Consider the following 12,317-nt stretch of genomic DNA (forward strand, 5'->3'; position numbering starts at 1 on the left):
TATTTTTCTTCCAAGGATAGAAAAGTGAATAGCACCAAAAAGGACCAGTACAGAAATCCTGTATTTTTCAGGCAGTATGCAACATTTTGAGCTGATGAAAATGGCATCCTACAGAACCTGACAAAATACAAACACAAGCCCTTACTGTACCATTTGATCTATTACCAGTCATACTGTTGCAGGAGCTCAAACATGTGCTATCTGAATTCTTCTTGGATGTTTTAATGTTCAGCAGAACATGAGACAAGAGGCAAAGATTTTATGAAGGATCAGTGACAATTTAATTGGTACAACCCAAGTGGTACAACTTAAATGTGGTGTGTAAGGTGCATACTGAAGACAAAACATCTGCAAAGGGAAAGAAAAGATCCCTATTGAGTATTTTATTATTATAAGGCCACCTCCCTTATTCCTCTATTTGTTCTTCTATTGTTAAGTGTAAGTACATAGCTCTGAGTAACACTAATAGAAATTTAGTACATATATCCATAGGAAAATACTTCACTAGCTACAGAAGTTTTCCAGAAAATGGTCATACATATTTTTGTTAAAAAGCAAAGGATATGAGATTTTGATTTTGCCCTCAAAAAGGAATTAAAATCTGGCTTTGTATTTTGTATTCATTTTGCTCACCAAAGCTTTATCTGACACACCATTTACATGCAAAGTATAAATTCTACCCTGTCCCAAACAACTCAATTAGAATTCCACATGTAATTTTGCAAATTCTTCTCAACAATTATTTAAAGAAACTACATTTATTTACTATTTTTTTTTTGCATATAAAAATATGTATTCTCATTCCATATTAAACCAAGGTACACACTTTTCTCTTGCATTCTCCATTTTCTCACTTTTCTCCACTTTATGCCAGGACCACATATGCTTGCTTTCTCCTTGCTGATACAGTGGTAGATGTGCAATAAAATATGCATTGCCAACACATTAATTCGTCTATGTATGATTTCTTTTCAAAAGTGACTTTTAAAACTAGGAGTATAATAATAAACCAAACTCACCCATATGTCATATCCTTTCTAGCTATATGCTTCAGGTATTTAAGAGTGGGTTTTGCCATCTGATCTCATTAAATGTTCCATTTTTTCTCCTTGAGTGTGACCAGGGGAACCAACATGCCTAGGTTCATTTTTTTTATGAAAAGCTCAAATCATTTGAAAAAGACTGAGGCCAAAAATTTGACAGGAATAAACTCCAAATAACGACAGCGTAAAATGTCTGATTCTATAATAGTCTTTAAATGAATTTCCAAAAAAGGAACAAAGTTCTTCAACATACCTCACAAATTTTCTCTAAGGATGGAACAAAGAAGTCATCACACACTATAGCCAAAGCATAGAACATATAAAGAGCCTGTAAAGAAAATAAATTCATTAAATACTTCAGATTTTTCCTGTACATGAAAGGAGGAAAGAAAGTAATGCTGTATTTATTGAGACTAACCAAAATATATAGCTTCATTTTTTATTCCATTCCAAATAAAAATCCCTCTGCTGATCAGTTTATGGCATAAAAACAGATTATTGAATGTAAGATGAAGTTAAGAACAAGAATGTTTGCCAGACCCTAGAACATGAGAGGTACCACAGTTTGACAGAATAGGGTCCCAGAACAGACTTCATATAAAGAAAAGTAATGGGTAAGGTTTACAAAACTATGTAATCATCATCTATATTTTCAATTAATTATCAGATAAAGTAATTAAATGGAAATTAACACCATGTTGATTAACAATACTCAATAAATAACCACACCCGGAAATAAGCAGGCCCTGACCATGAATCACTGCACCAAACCTCTCAGGAATGATCCTGGTTCCCTGCATATATGTGATTTCTCACTGTCTTATGTGGATTTATGTGCTGTGTTCAGACAGACGGCCTCATCCTGCTGTTGTGCATCAAACACAACTCCTTTTTACTTTCCCTGAGCTGGGAATGAAAAACTGGAGCTCACAGACCTTACTTGTTTTGTTTTGTCTACAATAAAATATAAAACTCCATGGCTTTTTCTGTATTTCTTCAGGCTTGGTTTCTTTTTGTAATTACAACTGCATCTTTTGCAGAGAGGTGCAACAGGAAAAAAAGAGAATCAAGAATCTTTCACATCATGCATAATGTCATTGCCAAAGGAATCCCAAACCCTGTTTATACAAGATGAAACACAAGAAAACACAAGTCTGTGATCCATGTGGCCAGGATTTCATCTCAAAGAGGATGAATGCATAGGCACTGCAAATATATAATATTAAAATAAGATAAAAATAATATCGTAGAATCATTTAGGTTGGAAAAGACCCTTAAGGTCATTGAGTCAAACTTAACCTAACACTACCAAGTCCACCACTAAACCATGTCCCTAAGATGTTACCTTTTGAGCATTTGTACCCATACAGACATATTAGAAATACTGAAATCAATGTATCAGAAACAAACATGTTGATATATACAGAGCTCTATTTAGTTAGGACACTATGATGATTAAAATCTTATTAAAAAATAAAAGGAAAACAAAAATGAAGCGCAGCAAAGGGAAACTTACAGCAATGATATGCAGCAGAACTCCTCCTTGCTGACGTTCTTTATTTGTAAATATATCTTCAGGAAATTCATTAATGGCTGAAAGAGAAATATAGATTATTTATTTTTTTTTTAAATTTTAAAGCATCTGTAAATAGAAGACCAAAATATAAGGACGCATCTGTAGAAATATATGATCAAACACGAGTATCTTCCAAATTATTATACTATAGCTTGGCACCTCAGAATCTCTTTCCTGCTCTGTAGAAAAAACAGAGAACTAATACTTAGTTGTTATTAATTACCATCATTTCAGTGACTTAAACCAGCCTTCACTGTACTAAGAGTTTCACATTCTTAATGTCTTATTTTTACTATCGTCTTGTCTGTGTCTCCTCTAAATATGCTTCCAAAGTGATAGGCACAGCCACAAAAAAATCATCCTGAAATAATATTCCTGGTTTTAAGTGTTCTTTGCCTGAAAAATGATGCAAAAGTTGTAACTTTCAGGTAGTTGTAACTATTCAGGTTCTTAACTACAATCTTTTATAGGGCTCCAAAGTCTTGCAAATAGTTCCACAAAGACGAAAGTGATTCTAAGTACTTTCTCCAGAAAGTCTACTATCTAAATCTGGTGAAGGAAAGAATGAAACAAAAAATGGTAGGTGGATGATAGGAATGCAAAGACATGAATTTGGGGATTATTTCTGGGTGACAGTGAAGTTGTGTGGAGCTCAGTTAAAGGACCTACGTTCCACACAAAGGCAACAGAGTAACAGATTCCAAATGGTGGAGACAAAGACAGCAACTAAATCAAAGGTCTGAAAAAATATATGAGATAAAAAACATCCAGACTGACAAAAGAGGCAGGGACAGAGATTTATGGTGCCTCAGACAGGAGTCTGGGAAACTTAAGAGTGACAATTATTTCAGCCACTAGAATCAAAATGCACTGAAGTTATTAAATTATTATTCAGAAAGAGTGTTCCTTTCTGCAAGGAGTTGCAGATGTAGGTTGACTGTAGAGGAATGCAGGCAGTGGGTTGATTAGCATTGATAACACGCAGCTGTGGCCTTGCCTCAATGGCAGTGGGTTGGTTGACATGGACCATGTGCAGCTGTAGCTCGTTCTGTGAAGTAGTTAAATAGCCCTGAGGAGTGTGGGATGGGTGGTCTGATGGAGGAGCAGTGTGGTCTGACCTCTGGAGGAAGGTGAAGCAGCATGGACAGTAGAATCTGACTGATGGTAAAGGTGTTGTTGCAGCCTGATAGTTTGTTTGTGCTGCAACAATTGGTGCCCTGTGTGAGGCTGAGTTGGACTCCAACTACAACAGCTGACAAGATAAAACTCCAGAAGGTTCTTGTGAACTTACTGTAATATACTGAATCTCAGGGAAGGAAACAAGAGAGAATATATGATTGCCTTCCCCATATTCAACTCTGTCAGTTTAAATAAATGCTTAAGACCACAATATATGATATTTATGCTGTTCCATTGTCAACTTTTATGGCATATTTTCTCAATTTCTTGATTATAATTCTGCAAACAATAACCATGAACATGGAAACCAAGAATTTGAGGTATGGTTGATGTTCATAGCTACTAAAGTTCACATACTCTAAACCAGCCTTATTTTCAGGAAATGTTGCGCTGTAACTCTTAATAAAAGATTTCACTTTTTAAAGTATTGAGTTACCTGTAACCACCAGAAACATGATAAAAACCTAGCTGCAGTGAGAGGATAATCTGGTTTCAAAGTCCAGAATGACTTCTCCTCAGTCTTCGAGTTTTATATAAATACAAACATACCTTTTCTCATCTGTACTATAACCCCTACATATGTTGCATATATCTAGCTTGACAAAGACTTGAACAGTGTCTCCATGTAAAGCTGAAGATCGCATAGCTCTGTATTTTTCTTAGTGCCCACTACCATAACTGTATTATTTTTGTATTAATACACCGGCAGCAGGCAGTGTTTAAAACTTTATATACATAAATGATATTCCTTCCAAAATTCAAAGTTACCACTTTATGAAATCTCTCTAAATCCTGCAACCTAATATTTGAAAGCCACTAGAGTTTTAAAGCTACTAACAGTCTATAAAATAGACTGTTAAAAAAAATTTAGCATAAAATAAAAGCCCATCAACAATGACTGACTGCAATTCCTTTACCGGTTTTCATTAGGCTTTCCAATAAGATCTATTCTTACTGTTGTATTCTGACTGGAACCAATATCACCACTTGATATGTTGAATAGAGCTTTCCCAAGATACAGGTACATCTTTCCTTTTAAATCTCAGACAACAAAAGCTATAAAAATCTATACTAACTTTTGCTTAGGTACTCCTGAGTGTGATTTCCTGCTCCTAGGTAAATGTTCTATTCCTGGTCCCCCTTCCATAATCACAAGGAAAAATGAAAGCAACAGTGGTTATCAATATACAAACGCATCAGCACAATAATACCCAATCACTCATTGAATTATGGAATACCATTCAATGGTATGCAGAGAACAGTGCCTAAAGACCATCAGCGAATCAACGTTCAGCAGGACTAGTTTCAAGAAAGTGGGTCTCAGTTGCTACGGAACTCCACAGTCTTTAAGGGCTGTGATTTGCACTGTAAAGAGATCTGTAACCTTATGAAACAGTCTGAGGAAATAGCATTGCGATACAAATGCAGACCACACCTTAAATAAAAAACATTGCCCTATTGAGCCAAACAAATCCAAATACTTCTAAAATCAAAATATGTGAATAACACATCTTCCTTTCTGTTTGGTTACCCTCAAACGACGAAAAGGGTAGTGGAAATACATATAAACTGGGAGAAAACTGGTTACATTGTAGTTTTGAGATACTGTGTATTTAGAGTTGACAGTAAAAGAGTTCCTCTTTTACTGGAAGACTGTGCAGGATAACCCACAAACTATCGGTCCACATGCAGCAATATGCAATGCTTTTATTTACTTTTAAGATGCCAACAGAACCCTATATGCATGTAACAGCTAAGCAGATTCCCTGAAGTAATATACTGCTATATCTAGTAATATGCAATATAGTAAAATACAGTAGTATCATTCCCCTCATGTAGCAATCAGGGAGGAATATCATTCTGGAATAATACTGAAATACTATCAAATTTAAGAACCACTTCTCAGCTACACTAGCTGCCAAAAGCAAAATTTCTCAGTGGAGTCTCTACCACATGAATTATTCTTTACTACATAAAGAATAGCAAAAAATTAACAATAAATATTACCTAAAATGATTATTAACTAAAAAAGCATTAAGGAGACTTCTTTGGGTGAAAAGACCCAGAGCTACAGCTGCTAGCATCTTACACAATATGGTTGTTCTTGCATCACTGGCTAAAACACCATGCCCACATGGATGTATTCAGGAGATGTACACTATTTTTCTTATCCCATCTCCATTTGTCCTCTGTCTTCTCCATTCAAACGGTGGCTGTGAGAATACACACAGTGCACTAGGACAGCAGACACCAGAGCCCTCTCCTGAGCCTCTAGAAATGGTAACGTGACCCTGTCCGTGGGGTACAGCCTTTCACATAATCTGATGCAAAGATTTGCAGCTCCCATCACAGCCGCACCACCCCCATTACTGACACCACACAGCAGAGCGAATACAATCCTGTCCCATAACTTGGTAAAATGGATGTGTCATCTGGGAAGCTATTACCCATCTTGGTAATCTCATTTGGTTGACTGTAAAATATTTCATAGTATGACATCAAAAATGGGTGTCAGTATAAACTGAAGTTTCAAAAAGCATGAACAGAAATCACTATCTTTCTAATGTGACTTCACTTATATGCAGTTAAATAATTTTAAATTATAAAATAAATAATTTGAAGTTATCAAATAGGAAATCAGAAGACCAGAAGATGTCAGAGGTAACAGCTAGAAGATTGAAATGAGCCCAGGATTCTGATCACCAAACAAAAGCAAAACAGTTCACTACAAAACATCTGGCTTCATATACAGTTTGTGATGTAGTATTTGTAATAAATATCTACTTGCAATAACTATCTGCTTGCCTCAAAGAGATAATTTAAAATACATTAATACAAAGACTGCTTTTCTAAATGATAATGCACCTCTCTACACTGAATTCACGGCATGCAATTGTTCACACATAAAGACGCTACAAAATCTTCTTTAAAAGTCAAGGAAATGAAGCAAGGCTCTGGAGCTTGGTAAGTAAGATTTCTTCCTTAATAAAATTGCAACTGAATCACAGAATGGTCAGGAATGGAAAGGACCTCTGGAAATCATTTGCTCCAACCCCGCCCTGCTAAAGCAGGTTCACCCAGAGCAGGTTGCACAGGATCACATCCAGGAGGGTTTATAAAGTCTCCAGAGAAGGAGGCTCCACAACCGCTCTGGGCAGCCTGTTCCAGTGCCCTGGCACCCTCAAGGTAAAGAAGTTCTTCCTCACGTTCAGATGGAAGGAACTGCCCGTGCTTCAGTTTGTGCCCGTTGCCCCTTGGCCTGTCGCTGGGCACCACTGAAAAGAGCCTGGCCCCATCCTCTTGGCACCCGCCCTTAAGATGTTTGTACACATCGGTAAGATCCCTCTCAGTGTTCTCTTCTCCAGGCTACAGAGGCCCCGCTCTCTCAGCCTTTCCTCACAAGGGAGATGCTCCAGTCCCCTCATCATCTTCGTAGCCCTCCGCTGGACCCTCCCCAGTAGCTCCCCATCTCTCTGGAACTGGGGAGCCCAGCACTGGACACAGCACTCCAGGTGTGGCCTCACCAGGGCAGAATAGAGAGGGGAGGATCACCTCCCTCGACCTGCTGGCCACGCTCCTCCTAATGCCCCGCAGGATCCCACCGGCCTTCTTGGCCACCAGGGCACACTGCTGGCTCATGGGCAACTTGCTGTCCACCAGCACTTCCAGGTCCTTCTCTGCAGAGCTGCCTTCCAGCAGGCCAGCCCCCAGCCTGTACTGGTGCGTGGGGTTGTTCCTCCCTTGGTGCAGGACCCTGCACTCGCCTTTCCTGAACTTCATTGGGTTCCTCTCTGCCCAGCTCTCCAGCCTGCCCAGGTCCCGCTGAATGGCAGCGCAGCCTGCTGGTGAATCAGCCACTCCTCCCAGTTTGTGTCATCAGCAAACTGGCTGAGGGTACCCCCAGTCCCTTCATCCAGGTCACCGATGGGTAAGTTGAACAGGACTGGACCCACCACTGACCCCTGGGGAACGCCACGAGCTACAGGCCTCCAGCCGGGCTCTGCGCCACTGACCACAACCCTCTGAGCTCTGCCGCTCAGCCACTTCCCAATCCACCTCACTGGTTGCTCATCTAACACACATTTCCTGAGTTTACCTATGAGGATGTTATGGGAGACAGTATCTAATGCCTTGCTGAAGTCAAGGTAGACATCATCCACTGCTCTCTCCTTGTCTACCCAGCCAGTCATGCCATCAGAGGTGGTTATCAGGTTCATCACCCACCAGTGAGTTCCAAGGTAGTTTGGAGTTTTTCAATATAACATTTGCTGTCTTCATGGTTTTATTATCCAGATAATCATAGGTTTTATATAATTGTGATTTATAAATTCTGCATACCTTATCTACAGACACTGTTCTTTATTTACTTGCTGTATCATGGGTTTAATATTTTAAACAAAGCTTTGGTTTTCTTACCTACTGCAAAGATAACCTGATCGCTCAGGAAATGATTGTTTGGATTGCCTTGGCTCCCAGTTTAAGCCTGGGACACAACATCACTTAACTGAGGGGGGCACTGGTATTCATTCCCTCATCTGTTTGAGCTGACAGAGGGGATATGACATTATTAAGGAGTTTGAAAGAGCTTGGTCTACCCTCATAGTACAATCTGATGTGTGCGAGCAGCAGGGCAGCACTCTGCTTCACAGAGATTTTCTCATGTACGGGTGACAGAGCTATCTGGCAGCCCGAGTGGGAGCTACATCTCCTCGGTTTCTCCTGAAAAGAGACAGAACAGATGGGAGAAGGAGATTAAATGAAGAGCAGTACATCTAATGGGGCTAACCTTTGCCAAAAAAAGGAGGGGAGCATACACCAATCATCTTAAATCAGCTAGAAATACAGAAATATTTATCCTGCTGGTACTATTGCAAACCCGTGGCTCCTGCAGCTCATCTTATCAAGCACAGATTTATTGAGGGGGAAGGGAGGGCACCAAGAAAGCCAAGTCTATATTGGAACTGTCATAATTCTGTAGCTCACTCAGTCTCCCTAATCGTGAAATGAGTTGGGAAATAAAAGCAGCTTATCCAGCCACGACTTGGAGGGGACATCACCTTTTCCTCTGAGTCATGGAAACAAAAAAATCCTTGATTATGCCATGATAGAAAGGATGATTCACCTTTGATAAAAAGCTCTGGCTGAGCTGTCTGTGGCTGAAGAATTACACGAAGCATGCAGATAGCATGCCTCACAATAGAATATAATAGCAGCTGCACAGCTTAAGCTGTCTGCATGGCTCTGGAGCGAAGATGTGGTATGCAGCAGTCGGGGTAACCCAGGCGTGCCAGTGACACCTGCCCAGACTTAGGCTGTTACCAGATTACTTCTGGGTACCATCAGAGCATTGCTCCCATATGCCCCATCCACACTGTGACTGGCAATCTGCCAACGAAGTTAAGTTTCAAAATCTCCTAAGCCTGACAGAACATCTCAACAACCACGTGGATCTGTGGTTTTATAACCTGCCTCGACATGTGATTTCTTCACCTTATCAGCATCTGATTTACTCACGGAGGCAGCAAACATGCTAACTCTTAATACCTGCTAAGCATTCAAGCCTGTTACAACTCTTATTTCTCCTCATAGGGAGAAGCAAGCTGTAGCTGTTTGAAAGGACACACACAATCAGCTTCACTCTGTGTTTGCAGGAAGGAGGTTAGGCAAATGATATACAGAGAAGCCCATTTCTCCTTTTAATGCCTGCAACTTTTTCCCTCTGCCCGTGTTCCTCTTCCCTCCAGGGCACGTTACATCTACGGATTGCAATCCCTACCCCTTTGCCCTGGCATTCCGGCGATTGTCGATCAGCTCACTCACCCAGAGCAGAGGTATAAGGGGAAGAAGGACAGACAGAAGACAGAATTACATGCTTCCATTTTTACCCCCTCTATAATCATATTCATAAGCCAGCTTGAATATTTCAAATGCGTCCTTTGTTTAAACACTGCAAGCAGCTTTAGGCACCTCTGCACTTCATGTATTTCTGCTTATGTGCAATTCCCTTTTCACATTTCAGAGCCTCATCTTCCCAAGGCCTAGTGTTGCATTCATGCACACGTATTTGTGTCTCAGTGATAGCAAACACCTCACTGTGCAGAAATGAGCTTATTTATACCTGTTAAGCAAATGCATGCATCATTACTTGGTGTCAGCAGTAAAATGTCAACAGTTTGTACACCAAGAGTTGAACTTGCAAAAGCCTTCAGGTACTGCAACTTGCACTAATTTATAGTACTGTAATAATATAATCTCCTAGAAGATTTGCTTGAAAGCCAAAAAATGGTTACTTCTTCCAACCACATCTCCTTGAGTGCAGGGGTCCTATATGAGCTGAGTTGGCAATGAATAGGATACGTATGTCTTAGAATCACATTTGTGGCTTTGGCCCGTACTGTTCTTCAAAACCAGTGCACTGGGAAGATTTTTACAGAAAGAAGCTTAGCCACTTTGAAAGCATCCTAATGGCAATGGGAGAAATTCCTCCCATATTCTCTTTACCACTGATGTCAAGGAGGTCGGCTCCCTGTCACGTTCCACATGTTAGCTCACGTGCTGAAGTGGTGACAGTCTCAGAAATGACTGTGATGAGCTCAGTACAGCCAAACAGACACGTAGGTAGTCTCGGGGAACGTCATAATACACTCACCTGATCCTCTTGCATAACCTGTGCACTGTCAGTATTGTGAGCACTTTAGAAAAGCAGCGCAGGGTTGCTTTTGCTCATAGAAAAGTATTGACTTGTTTTAGTTACGTTAACATGTTACTTATGTTCCAGTGTTAACACTGAAAATAAAGTCTACCCGAACACCGTATTATCACAGTGAAATTAGTTTTACTCATATATAAAATGTGTCATATATCCTCCTTTTTAATAGTACTTCCCAAATTAGATATAACACATTTTAACAAGTCATTAGAAAATCATAAATGTGTCATAGTACATGCAAACTATATTTTTCTCCGAATTACAGAAAGCATGAATGAAAAAAAAAAATTCACATAAATGCCGTATTTTAAAATAGCCCTTTCTAACACCACAAGTTAATGTGCCCTTAACTCTAAATTGTCAGTGGAGAAAAATGGTATACTCAGCAAGCACATTTACACATGAAAACTGGTAACCTAAAAATCTTACAAGGACCAAAGAAGAAAAGAACAATTCACTGATAATCCTGGATGCCATCCAGAAAAAAAAAATAATTACCAAACTTTAAAGTTCCCATTCGCATTAAACAGCTGCTTCCAGTTTTCTGTAGCAGAATGACATGTCGATTTTTCCTCAAATAGTCAGTTCAGTTTCTGCTGGATACTAATCTAGGCACCAGTGTTAAAGCAAACCAGGAATGGGCAATTCAAAGACATGCAGACATTTACCTGAAAAAATCTGCAAGGAAATTCCTTTAGAGATAACTCTTTAGTTAACTGGTTTTATGGATTCTACCACCTGGACAGCAACAAAGCATCCAAACGAATTGCAATGAAATTATATGCTATACCACCCAGCTTCTTTGAGAGACATTTGTGCATCAGTGTAACACCATGTGATGCCAAAGATCAATTTTTCTATTTGCAGGCAGAGTACCATATGGCAGGATGCACACTAAGTACCCTCCTCCATAGCCCTCACCTCACAAACAGTAGAATTATGAGGAAATTTTGTCTCTCTGGTATATTAATTCCATTTGCATTGCTCAACCAAAAGAGGACTGCTAAATGTGATTATCTATGCAATGGTAAGTGGTGGCTTATGAAGCAAATAACTGACTCTAAACTATTATTTTTTTATATATATTGTAAAGCATGGTGTATTAATGAAATAGCCTTCAAAACTCTTCATCCCTCAGCATGAAATTATGAAAATATCTATGCAAGGCTGAATTAGCTATAATAAAAAGTAATATTAATATCTTATTAAACCCTGAACTTACATTGAGTTTCTTTTCTCCTTTCTAAAAAAGTATTTGCACTCATTAAGGCAATATCCAACAATCAAATAAAAACACATTCAGAATTATCTGCCAACGAAAAGAAAATTGAAAGGCTTGATGAAATCTCATATCCTCATCCAGGGAGTCAGTGATGATGCACAGACTGCAACATACAGACGCATCAGCATAACAGAGTGCAGCATTTCATATGTACTGGGCTTTGTGTCAATGCTTTTAATGTCCTCAAGATAACTGTAAAAGAACCCCAAGGTTTGGGATCATGGATTATTTTTTTTTTTCTCCCTGGCTTCCAGCTGACATACTCTTTAGAAACTGCCTTTAAAGAGCTAAAGATCAAGAACCTCATCATGAGTTTTCTTTTGTTTCTGACAACAGTTATTTCACATTATTTTCTCCTATGGATAAGCTCTTGACTGATGCCTTCATACAGCTTCTCAACCTTATTACTGCAAAGTCGCAGCTCCACAGAAGATGGATGGAACCTGCCTAGAACACATCTACCATGATCCAGGATTTCAATACAGCTATCAAACTGTGAAGTCCACTCAAATTCACTAAGAATCAGGA

General features: G+C 39.3%; 1 protein-coding gene across 1 annotated transcript in view; it reads right to left on the reverse strand.

Annotated features, from left to right (window-relative positions):
* LOC102048716 (ras and Rab interactor 3) overlaps window positions 1–12,317 on the reverse strand; it is a 175,240-nt gene that overhangs the window by 112,299 nt on the left and 50,624 nt on the right. Inside the window, exons 3-4 of the mRNA XM_055715960.1 lie at window positions 2,560–2,636; window positions 1,297–1,371 (exon numbers count right to left, since the gene is read on the reverse strand). Of these exons, the coding sequence (XP_055571935.1) occupies window positions 1,297–1,371; window positions 2,560–2,636 (152 nt within the window). The remainder of the gene's footprint in view (window positions 1–1,296; window positions 1,372–2,559; window positions 2,637–12,317) is intronic.

The sequence above is a fragment of the Falco cherrug genome, chromosome 7 (genome assembly GCF_023634085.1).
Source record: "Falco cherrug isolate bFalChe1 chromosome 7, bFalChe1.pri, whole genome shotgun sequence".
NCBI classification, from domain to species: domain Eukaryota; kingdom Metazoa; phylum Chordata; class Aves; order Falconiformes; family Falconidae; genus Falco; species Falco cherrug.